Source organism: Hippocampus bargibanti, linkage group LG04 (genome assembly GCF_051943395.1).
Source record: "Hippocampus bargibanti isolate YZ-2025 linkage group LG04, ASM5194339v1, whole genome shotgun sequence".
Lineage (NCBI taxonomy): Eukaryota > Metazoa > Chordata > Actinopteri > Syngnathiformes > Syngnathidae > Hippocampus > Hippocampus bargibanti.
In genome coordinates, this window is record NC_142737.1 from 22753808 (window position 1) to 22766775 (window position 12968).

Below are 12968 nucleotides of genomic sequence, written 5' to 3' on the forward strand. Positions count from 1 at the left end.
GTGCACAATGCTGTCTGCTCAAAGCTATGTGGACTCCTCTTTCTAAGCGGCTTTCAAAACTCTCAAGTACACTTTTCAGTCAGGGTGTAATCCCAAGCAGGCTTCTGATTGGCTGCCGGTGCCGAGTATGAAAATTGCCAATCGTTCGTTTGGCAATTTGCAAACAACTGTCAAAACTCTCAAGTGTAATTGAAAGTTTTGAAAGACGCTTAGAAAGAGGAGCCCGCGTGGCTTGTCGCATTTTGTTTGTGGCTTTTGCTGGATTGAATAAAACAAATGTTTGATTTGGAAAAAAAACACTTTTTTCTCTTGAAGAAGTTGTCGGCCATGCGGGCCGAGACGTTTTGAAAGTTGTACGCCCCCGGCCACCGGCCAGACACTATTTCAATCACTGTCATAAGTATTGCAAATAATTATGAACACTGTATCTACCGGGGTGTATTTAAATTTAAGAACCCTTTGCAACTCATCAAATTTCATTTGACGCCTGACTTATTTTTTGCCACATGATTATAACACAGATGGGAGTGAAGTACAAAAGTAATATGCAGTACAATCAAAATAAAGTCAATGCTCAAGTAAGTTGTTGTCAATGTTTGATCTTGAGATCAGACAAATGCAGGGTGTGTTTCCAATCAAAGGGCACCGGTGATAGTGGCTGACAGATTGTCAGGGTTTTGCTAATTTTGTAATGTTTTTGTTTTTTCTGAATGGATTAAGTCTTTATTCCCCATATCAACATTATGGTTGGCCAGAAGCTTGATGTCACGTATAACTGGTTTTATCCATGCAGGCGTATTTTTTTAAGCACTTTCTAACGCTCGATTACTTTCTTGCCTTTCCTTGACAGGACATCTCTCATTCAGACTGCAGAAACAGTTCTTTCTCCAGCAGGACCCCGACCCCACCAGGACACTATTCAACTCATAGTGCCCTTGATCATGACCTTTCTCCTCATCGCAGGTAAACACCATATACCTTGTACCAGTTTTTTGGTGTGTATTACAAAAAAGCATAAATTAGCCATCTCAAGAAAGACATCACTAGCTATGATCTCAATATCTCAAATTTTGAAGGCAAGGACAGAAATGATGAATAAAGTACATCTGTCGAGTGGTGTGAAAGTAGTCATACTTGTAGGAGTAGAAATAATTGTGAAAATTTCCCAAGCGTCATTATTTCATCCATGAGTACATGCCCACACTTTTTTTAATCATGCCAGCCTCGTATGACCAAATCATCTATCAAACTATTTAGTCATCAATTTTCAAATGTATGTACACTTTGTGCATACTATTTACATTATGTACTTTGCACATCCGCATGAAAGCAATATTGCATTTTTTGTTTTTGAACACAATTGGTGACAAAGAGACACCTTGGAAACTAATCCAATGTCTCCAATGCAGACCATTTGACAGAACTCCCCGCCTCCCACACACACAATTCTTCAAAGCACACTGTTAATCACTCTTTACCACGGAGACATTTGGGTTTTACTGTACATCAGGCTGTGGACAGTATTCCAACTACCATTTCACATTTCACAGTCCATTAGCACTCTCAACTGGTGGAAAGCTGATACTACAGTTAAGCTTTGGGGACTGGGAATCAGCAGTTGACCCACTTTCGTCAGCCCTTGCTTGGCTGCAAGGTTGATTTAGCAATCATTGCTGCTGCCGTTGATTGTGTCAAAGTTCAGAAATAGAAGTGCTAGCCACATACTAATTTGTATTTTATAAATGGTATAATTTCTTTATCAAAGTTCGCTGAAAGTTCGTTGAACCAGAAATACCCACCTTTCTCTGCTAAACGTGCTGACAACAGACAGCAAATACAAAAATACATACTTCCATGTGAGGAAGCGGTTATTAAGTCTTAACAGTTATAATGGAATGGGTGTAATTATAAATCTTATAATTGTGTGTGCAAGGTGTACTAACACATTTGCGGATGAGCATTTATGAATGCACAATATGCTGCCTTGTCATCTAAAATGCTAAAACTGATACCAAGTTGTGTCAACCGGCCGCGGTAGCAATAGATATATGATAATAGCTATAAAATGGCAGCACTTGCCAAAATTGTTTTTACCAGTGCTTTTTGTAACTATACAAAGCTCGGATCAAAGAAGTAACCTAGAAATCTGGGTTACTTCCCCACCAAAAACACATATGGAACATAATAATTCGTCCTTTTGTGGATGAAGTAACACAGACGCTTTATTCTGTGTACATCTGTAACATTAGACCTTACTTATCGTACTGCAATGAAAATACCATTACACTTTTTGTCACATCCCAAAGGTACAGCAAGTGATGCCTCTACTTACAAACGTCTCTTCTTACAAAATTTTCAAGTTACGAAATGCCTCAACAGGAAAATATTGCTTCTTGTTTCAAACTAAATTTCAAGATACGAAAGGTAAAAATACAACGTTTATTGCTCCTTGCAGCTCAGAGTTTCCTGATTGGATTGGATTTACCTTTAATTGAACCCGATTTTATTAAAACCTGAGCAAATTCGGGAATGGCGCTCTACGTCATATTTTCAATCCCCAAATAAATTTGTGAATGGCTGTGAATGAGTTGAGTGTAGTTTTTGCTTTTTTGAATGTTTGGGAGCCTTTTACTGAGAAAGTTGATTGTTCTGTAACCACAAGTCCCAAGCCCGGATAAATACAGAAGGTTGTGTAAGGAAGGGCATCCAACGTAAAAGCTTGGCCAAAACAAACATGCGGATCAAACCTCTAAAGATGGAGGACACTGATTTGTTGTGTTGTTTGGTTTCCCTTAAGGGGAAAAGCCGAAAGGAAAAGAAGAAGTGAATGAGTTACCAATACCACCTTTATTCCTTGATTTCTGATTGATTTTTCTATGCATTTGTTTATCATGGAAAAATGACAGTCTCCCCCCCCCATAAATATATAGTGGAGTCAACATTTGCGGAGTACAGGCGCTATGTTGCTTAATGCCACACAGGCAGCACTCAAAGGGTTGAGTGCTTTTTCCAGTAGCCCATTTGCTTGCTCAAGGGCTGGTGTCAAACTCCCATGACCCTCTTTCCCAAACCCGAGCTAACGTTCTTTCAGTTCTGAACTGTGCGAGCTCACAGTTATTTTTATTGTTTTATTTTTTAAGTTTTCTATATCCAGAATTCCTCTGGGTTGAAACCAGATCCACAGACATACCTTTCGTAATGTTGTAGATTGTTCCCTTGATTCAAAGGCCTGTGTTGAAACTGCGTGAAACTGTCCCCGTTTGGTGGACAATTGCTGCAGCTGTCTGAGTGCGTATGCGTGTGGAGCTCACTGCAGCAACAAAGTGCATGCTCAGTGCCTGGAAAAGACTCAAGCCCACCTTCTGTACATGCTTGTCTTGATTAACCAATTGCTTTCTGTTGGGGAGGGAGACAGCTTTGTGGGAAAAAAATCAGACCTTCAATCCTTTTGTGTCTATTGTTTCTCCTTTTCCTTTACACATCAAAGAATAATGGACTTTGGCACTCATGGGGCAACCACAGTTGCTGTGTCAGCAAATGCAATCATATGCAAACAGCCAAGGTTCCAAAAAAAGCCGATAAACTCCCCCCTAATTGGCCTCCGGTTTGAACCCCCCCGCCCCCTCAGCCTGTACAGCAAGCCCGTCTTTGCTGCTCCTCAGCCAATCACAACGGGTGTGACATCCTTTTACCAGCCCATTTAGGCATCGGGGCCTATCGGTTGCAGACTGGGGACACACCTTTCAGGCAACCCCTTGTTTTTCAGTCGCATCTGTTTTACATACTGTACGTGTCTGCTAAGCAACTGGGTGTGCTTGCTGCAAGTTGTTTTTTTAATGCATGTTCACATTTAAATTTCTGGGAATACGTGCTAGTGCTGTGTAACTTTGCTCTCTCCAAGGTGAGTGCTTCCATTTCAAGTTTTATATTTGCTATCTGGAGGTGTTCTCACTTAAATGTAACAGTTGGATGAAGCAGCTTTAAGAGATGTTTCTTGCATTTACAACCCTTTCATATATTTGATCAGCACACCCCAAGTCTGACGTGAGGTTCTCCGTGCAGGATAGTTGCAAGAAAGCACGCTGATATCAAGCATATTTCAGCTTCTGACAGTTTGTCCAAACGACCGCTTTGATACATTCCTGCCATCTCCTGCTTTTTGCTCTGACTGATTTGCTCTTCTTTGGTTGACTCCCAGTTGACCAGTACTTTCCATTTTCTCTGATATCGCATGTCAGAAAGGATGGTGACCGGCGCAAAGATAGGAAATTTGGAGACGGTGTGGAGAAATTGGAGTTCGGGCTTCCACAGTCTGTTTTTAATTTGAACCACGTTCAGGGCTATAGAGGAACCCATCTGAACTTTTACTTTGACCGCATTTTTTGTTGTCTTTTCCATTTGCCATCTTTGGTTGCAGCCACATCCATCTTGTAGACACAATATATGCCCACATACTCCATGTGATGTCTGACCTTGTACATTCAGACTTCTCTGGAGAAGTCATTCACCTTTGACCATCATTCTTGCGAGAATCAGGCTTTCCTCTTTTGTCTGTCTTTAGAAGAAGTCATGCTAGAGCGGCAAAAGTCCTAATCTGGCATTTACATTTTGGAATCATGACTTGCTGGCACCGTACAGTGAATGCTGTGGTGACCTCACAAATTGTGTTTATTCCATTGTCTTCTTTCGTCCTGTTTTTTTACGGGATAGACTGTTCATATCACACACCGTAGAGAAACTGCAAGTTAAAATCGTAAACTTAGCGGTGTCATGCAATGATTGGTGGGACAGCATCAGGCTGACTTGGCTATCACCTCACAGTATCAATTGCCTGCTGTGTGTGTTCGTGCGTGTCTGCGTGCGTGTCATTATAATCGCACACCTGGCTCGACCTGTGCACCCAGTTTCCAGCGACAGCCACCGCCGCTCGCCAACTCGCTCTCCACACATAACTTGTCATTCAGTTGGGATTTCAATGGATGTTTCTTTAGAGGGCGGTGACAGTGCTTTCACCTCAAGTGTGCCAGTAAATGTGTTTTTCCACCACACTAGCAACAAAGAATGTGCTTGTCAACGGCGCTACTGTTCGCTTGGCTTAGTCTTAATTAGCTGCCATGTTGTACTTTCCCCTGATGGAAGCTTACTCTTGCCCCTGCTGTTCACTGACTGGCCGCAAGTCACTGCAGAGAGGTGTTGGAATAACTTGTAAAAGCACGAATGGGGGACCCCCCACTTTGTTAGCATGTTTTAATTAGAGCGTTGTTAAATATGATGTCGTCTCAAGCCCGTTGCGTGCACTTTGGACCGAGTGCGTAGAGGTCAAAATTCCAAAGCCATCTGCTGGCCCTTTTTTCACTTGCTTTGCATTCCATTTATGTCATGCTCACTCAAATACTTTTTCTAACAAGCAAATCTTTAAATACGTCCATGGTCAATGTCACAATTATAAATTGTGATTCTTTGTAATGTTTTTTTAACAGTAGTTGGAACTCCGAACCCGTGATGCAGAGGTTTGACAAGGACTCTGAGGTGTACAAAATGATCCAAGAGAATAAGGAGACGCGTGCAGCACCTCGTCAATCCAACACCTTCAAAATGCTGCAAGAAGTTCTGGAGGCTGACGAGAAAGGTTGGGACAACACAGCCTCACAATACAAAACTGTATGCCCATTTTTAGGCAGTCTAAAAAAAACTATATACCTGTATAGATATACAGTGATACCTCGGTTTACGAACGCTTTAGCTAATGAACTTTTCGCCTGACGAACATTAAAGGACAACTGACACCATTTTTTTGGTTTCCTAACTGACATCAGAAAAACGTTTTATGGCATCTAAAATACCCAAAACACACAGGCTGATATGTTTAGTCAAATGTAAAATACCAATAAAAATGAGTTTCAGTGTCCCAAAACTACTTCGAAATGACCCTGGAAATGGTGAGTTTCCGAAGGTCCCGCCCCCTTGTTCGTGACGTCACGCCATACGTCTTGCCTTGCTCTAGAATCAAAACAATGGCTTCAGATTCGGAGAAGATGCTTTCTTGTTACTCATCCAATTATGAATATGATTCAAATAGTTCTGAAGAGGAAAGCATAATTGTTTGCAATCGATTAAAGAAGTCCTTCTGTATCAATTTGAGCAGTCAGGACTCCAATGTAGCGTCCCAGAAAATGCACAAGATGGCACCCAAGCTCCGTTGGAAATGGGCTGATTTGTCTGCTGGGAATTTGTGTCAACTAGTATCAAATAGTAGTCTTGGTGCAACACACAACGATTCGCCATCACGTTATTTGTGTTTTCCTTCTAATTTCGCCATCAACACAGATCAACACGAAGTTTTCAGACCAAACAAAGTACCTAAAATGCATTGTGTGTCGCTTTCTCGGTCAGGGTCATTCCAGACGTGACTCACGTCAGGCATCGTCATCAACTTTATGAATTTTATGTTGCCAAAGGACTCTTTGTAATTTTTCAGAAACTCCTGCAATGTACGGTACTGCTACTCCTCTTCTTTTTGAATCTTGAGAATTATTGGTTTCGTTCGCTATTCTTTCTTTCTGACATTTGTTGAATGACCACTGAGGGTACCCACAGTTAGTGAGTGCTCTCCTGATATGTTTAGACTCCTTTTCTCTACCTTCAGTGCTAGTTGGTATTAGTTTAGCCCTATGCTGGAGGGTTCTGATAACTCCTAGTTTATGTTGTAAAGGGTGGTTAGAGTAAAATTTCTACTTATTTCAAACCGATAAACACGTTAAGGCAAAAATTAGTGCATCCAAAAGATAGGCTACCAAATGAAAAACAAAGTAATGTAGTTTATTCCATACATTGTAAGAATGAAAATTGTAAAGAGCAGTACATTGGGGAGACTCAACAAATTCTCAAAAAAAGACTTTATCAACATCGCAGGGATAATACAAGTGGGCCTCAATCGGCAGTATATTTGTACCTAAAAGCTAGCAACCACTCATTTGACGACAATGAGGTTAAAATCTTAGCGAAAGAACATAGATGGTTTGAAAGGGGGGTAAAAGAAGCGATTCTTATAAAACAACAAAATCCTTCATTAAACCGGTCTGGTGGGGTGAGGTTCAATTTGGATCGTTCATACAATAGCCTGCTTACGCAAAACAGGTTAGGCAACTTTCGCAATGCTGATGAGGGTCGTTATGCTGATGAGGTGATACCGGGGGGAGTGGGGTAATAGGCCAGTCGTTAGTCAGGAATGTAGGAACAATCAGTGGGGCCACAGGGAGTGGTCCCCTGCCCCCCCCAACCTGAGAGTAGGGACCTATCATAGCTGTGTCCGGCGCCACCATGTCTGGACATTAGGGATATATAAATGGGGCCAATACGACCAGTCAGACTTTAGTTCGCTGACGAAGCCTCTTGGATAGGAGGCGAAACGTCCGAAACCTTCACTTTTGTACAGATGACGGCTGAAGAAACCTTCTCATCGATGGACCACTCCTGTACGACTGAGAGCTTACACAGACGTTTTACAAATTATGTACACAACTTGTCCGGAGGCGTCGGTTGTCTTTTAAATTCGCAAGAATATAATCTTGGCAGACGAACTAGTTTTTGGGACGCACACGGAGCGCCACAATGGCTGGTGGACTTGTTTTCGGCGGAACACCAAACCCCACGGCCGAACAGCACCACCGTGGCTGCCAGACTACTTTTTCCCACCCACTTTCTTTGATTGCACTCAGTGCAGATGTGATTTGTTATGGAGAGGATACTTTTGCTTTTTTTGGGACTGAAAAAGATCCCACCACAGTCTCGTGTTAAGCCAAAGAGGACACAAAAGAAAATTACAGTCAAGCAAAAGAAGGAGATCATTGAAAAACGCAAACGAGCTTTGCGTTTGTGTGACTTGACGTCCCAGTACTAGTATGCTAAGTCGACCATTGCCATGTGTGGCTAAGGGTGTTTCTGTGTTGTCTAAGCAACGGTCTCAGGCAATAGAAGAGGTTGAAAAAGGTTTGTTGATTTGGATTAACGAAAAGCAGCGGACAGTGGGTGAGGGTGCACGGCAAGCATGGCAACTTCACTCGGATATCAAGAGGCAACTATATCAAAGACCATCACAAAGGTAAATAAAATGGCTTTATTATAAAGTACAGTTTATTTCTTTAATTACAATATAATAGCACATTTATTATACATAACATAAAGTATATTTGAGTAGAAAATTATGTTTTATGGGGACCTGGAAATTCTCATTTTTAATGGTTTCCTATGGGAAATTAATGTTTGGAAGACACACTTTTCACCTTGCACACACTTTCTGGGAACCAATTAAGTTCGTAAGCTGAGGTATCACTGTAGATAGATATATAGTTGTATATATACCTAGCTTTTAAATGCAACCTTGTATGAAATAATGACCACAAATAACATGATGAAAAGCAGTGCACAGTTTAAACTTCAGGTACATAAGCTGAAGCGGGTGACTTGGTGATGGCACGTGCAGAGTTGATTGACGTGATGCAGTCTGGAAACGCTTGCGATGGTTTGTCGAATACTGCAAAATGTACATCACTTGTTAAAACCCACCTGTTGACATTTTTCTTTTGGAGGGAGAGAATCCCGCTTCCAAATAAATCATGCAATTTCTGCGTTCACATGGACACCAAGCATATGCGCTGTGAGAAGACATATAATATACTATAATTTGATATGTGAACATGTAGATGGTGCAAAAGGTAGAGCAATTCATAGCGAACAACATGAGTGACCACCAAAACAAACTGTAGAATTATAAGTGAAAGAGTCAAATGAGCTTTCAGTGGTAGGTAGTGAAAGACCACTTTAAGCATTCGCACCTCTTATTCGATGTGTGTGTGTGTGTGTGTGTGTGTGTGTGTGTGTGTGTGTGTGTGTGTGTGTGTGTGTGTGTGTGTGTGTGTGTGTGTGTGTGTGTGTGTGTGTGTGTTGTATGTTTGCGCACACATTGGCACGTGTGTAATTCCAGAGGCAGCATTGAAGTTTCCGGGAAAGTTATCGCCCAACGTTCCAAAAGTAAGCGCATCGGTGGGAGGAGTCAGCAAATACCACACCTGTGAAAAATGTGGCACCAGCATCGTGTAAGGTCACATTTTCACTTTTCTAATGTATTCCAAGTCGAAGGACGAACCACGCTCAAAGTCAAACCAGATACACCGACATAATCGTGAAGAGAGCCATAGTGAAATATTTGACCTGGGGCGGGGTTATCAATCAATTTGATATTCAGATATATTGTGCAGAACAATTTTCTAATTTTATTGTCAGCCTCTGTAGTTCAAGATATGTCCTCAGACATGAACTGCCTGCACCAACAAAAATTCTGGATGATCATTTCAACCTCTCTATATTGGCTTTTTTTACCAAACAAAAGCAGTTGACGTATTTAATTTCAATCATAATAACAATAATAGTACATTTCATTTATAAGCAAAGCAGCAGTCTCCAACAGTCAATGCGATCTTGTTCACATTTTACCTCAAGGATCACAGAGGAATGCAATCCATGGCGTCACTTGTGCAGAACATTGCCAAAGATATGGTACCAATTTACACTGGATGTTGAAAAAGTCATGATTTCTTCTCATGTTGGAAACTTTTGAGCCAGTTCTGGTTGACTTTACTCACCAAGTCTCAATGAGAAAAGATGGCAGGGGAGCTGGAGAGAGTAAATCATTCGTATTTCAGTTTAATAGCTCATTTTCTGTCAAAGTACTGTATTTTCCAGTGTAATAAGATATACCCAAAAACCTTGATTTTCTTGAAAAGATGACCTTTCGCCTTATACCCAAGTGCGTCTTTTGTGTGAAGTAATATTGAGCCACAATAGGTCAGCAGCCACTGACTCCATTTCACCTGCAGGAAAAGTCATGCGGAACCCCAGCCTCTACTGTACAGCCTTATAATGTGACGTGCCTTATACTGTATATGGAAAACTATGATCTATGCATATATTATTTAGAGAAGTTTTTTCATTCATTGAAGGTGCGCCTTATAGTCCGGTGCGCCTTACATATGGAAAAAAGTTCTAAAATACACCATTCACTGGGGCTGTACCTTATACTCCGGTGCACCTTATACACTGGAAAATACCCGATTGACAATTTTCCAAGAGGAAGCACATAGTTTTATTTCTTTTAATAAAAAGTCATTTTTTTCTGGATCTCTGTGGATCTTACTGCTGTTTTATGCTCGTTTTGCATCGGGAGTACAAATTGTCATTATTATTTTTTTTTGCAAAGTGAAGAAGGAAAACTATAATCAACTATAATTGTGAAAATAATTAGAGGTATTATTCAAAACCAAATAGTGCCGCCCTAGTTAATAGAAAATGCACGCCAACTCTCTGACACCCATGGATGACAACAAAACAAAAAATATTGAAAATGCTTAAGTACGAAGATGGCATTCAATGCAGTGCTGACTCCTCTCCCTCATTTTGCAGCACACAGGCCGTGCGCATCGCGGACGACCGCTTCCGCCACCCCGACTGCTACACCTGCACGGACTGCGGCCTGAACCTCCGAATGAGGGGTCACTTCTGGGCAGGCGACCTGATGTACTGTGAGAAACACGCCAAGCAGCGGTACCAAGGTCCGGCTGGCTCGCCTCGATCTAGTCTCTCCCCCCGCCACTGAGTCTTCCGCCTCTGGCTGCCTGACATCCCTTGCGGACTCTGGGCACACACGTGGGAAGGGATCGACAACTTTGCAGAATTTGCTTAATCTCCTCACATTTAAGTGTTTGGCGATCCTGTATTATCCTTCACTTAACTGAAAATTTGGACACGTTTTCCATGTGACCTACAGTTCCTCTTGTTAGCTCAACAAATACACTCTTCATGAGTCCACGATTGCCACATTGACCGAGGTGACTGTAATTTTACCAACACACCAAAACCTTAACATGACCAGGACTCTTTTTGCTGCAGCATCATTCATTGAAACAAACAAAACAAACCAAAACAATCCAATAGCAATAGAAAGGGACCTAATGTGTTCAAACCTGCATGCCATTCAGTTGGTATCAAATCTGTGTGTTTGTGTGCATGGGAACGAGGGGTGGTGTGCGCACGAGTGTATTTGGGTGTGTGTGTGTGTGTGTGTGTGTGTGTGTGCCTGCATCCACATGAATGAGAAAAATGCATGATGGTGATGATTGCAGACTCTATATTTTTTCCTAGCGAGGCCAGCAACATTTTCTATATCTCTTTGTAAATGGAATTTAATAGGAGACAAGAAAACTATGTATTTGATTACTTCTTTTGCTGTAGTGTTGCTTATGAGGGATTATTTCATTATTCAAAGATTTTGAATGTTTGAGCTGTATGCTATTATGTTATATATATATATATATATATATATATATATATATATATATATATATATATATATATATATATATATATATATATATATATATATATATACACACATTATCAATGCATAACGTATGGACAAGACAGAGTGTAAAAATAAATAAATGATACTGTATTTGTGATAAGTGATAGAAGTGTACTTGCCCAGTTAGAGTAGTACTCTGCATGTGGCATTTAATAAATTGCACAACTTGAACCTTATTGTGTGGTGTGTATAACATTTGCTTCAAAAAAAAAAAAAAAAACACACCGTGGAACATGCTTAGCCGTTTTGTTTTTCCTCCTCTGCTGATACATTTCACACTGGACATGTAGGTAAAGTCATAGGTTTGCAATTTTCCTGTTCTAAAGTTGATGTTTTTTTTTTTTTTTTTTTTACTCAAGTCTGTTGGGCGCCCCAGCTAGTGTTGCCAAGTTTCCTCCAAGCTTTTCTGCTTTTCCCGTGACTACAATTCAACCACAAGGTCAGCGTTGGCCATTGAGAAAACTTGCCGTCTTTTCACATTTTGTGTACGTATCAAGTTTCATACACATTAAATTGGGATTCCATATGAATCATTCAGGAAGATTGTTTTTATTTCATATAAATACATTATATATAAATTTAATGATCTAAAATGTTAATTTTGTCGTATCATCCTATCAAAAGTACTATTACAACATTGTTTTATGGTTTTCATTCGTTGTTTTGGATAATTTGTTGAAACAGATATGACATTCTTAAGACTGCAAATCATTCGGCCAAATGGTCTTGCAGTTGGATTGGATTTGCCTTTATTAGTCTCGCAGTGGAGAAATTTACATTTCACAGCAGCAAAGTTATGAAATGCTGCAGTTAAGCAAAACAATCCACCTCGTTTGAAAAAGGTCAGATTGCTTCCAAAACAATTTGGCCAAATTCTTTTTTTCATGTCAACAGTCAGTGCCCACATTGTGATTACCCACCTGTGCACCATATACGCGTGTGGCATGTCTTATTTCCACTAATAGAGGCATAGCCTTGCACTGTAATACAATCAATGGGGACAGAATATGACAGTACTGTAAGTCCAATTGGCCTTTTTACGTACCTTGTTGCCTTTTGGGCATCAGAATGACTGATTTGTGAAGCAGCGCTACGATGAGAAAGTAAATCCGGTTTATTAGTTTGACGATTCACAGGAATTGATATACATGTACTGTAGTTAATATTTGCGTTGGTAAAGAAAAATGGAAACAGCTTATTCTTGCCTCTTCAATAGTTGTAGGAGTAACACAGTTGAGAAATGTTTGAATTTTGAATAGAATTTGTTGTTCCCACTGCATTTGGAAAATACAATCAGCTTGCAACCAGGACTTTGAACGTCTTACCTTTGATTACATTTGTTTTTCTTACCATAAACCGCACGAACTACAAATGTAAATAAAAACCGGACTTCACAAATGTATTTAACAGAGATCTACGGCATTACAGTAATCCCTCGGTTTACGAACCCCTTGGCTTACGAACTTTTCGGTTTACGAACGTTAAATTGATGACAATTTTACCTTGGCATACAAACTTTTTCCGTACACGGTGCTGCCTCAATGAGTGATAT

At 40.5% G+C, this 12968-nt stretch overlaps 1 protein-coding gene across 2 annotated transcripts in view; it reads left to right on the forward strand.

Moving 5' to 3' along the window:
* The window catches only part of pdlim2 (PDZ and LIM domain 2 (mystique)), a 47556-nt gene extending 36150 nt beyond the window's left edge, over window positions 1–11406 (forward strand). The window contains exons 7-10 of one of the 2 annotated variants that reach the window (XM_088994764.1): window positions 851–963; window positions 5481–5629; window positions 8984–9030; window positions 10459–11406. In XM_088994764.1, coding sequence (XP_088850890.1) covers window positions 851–963; window positions 5481–5629; window positions 8984–9030; window positions 10459–10581 — 432 coding nt within the window. In that variant the 3' untranslated portion in view covers window positions 10582–11406. Of the gene's footprint in view, window positions 1–850; window positions 964–5480; window positions 5630–8983; window positions 9096–10458 lie in introns of both variants that reach the window. The other variant, XM_088994763.1, reaches the window with a different exon arrangement.
* Window positions 11407–12968: the final 1562 nt, after the last annotated feature.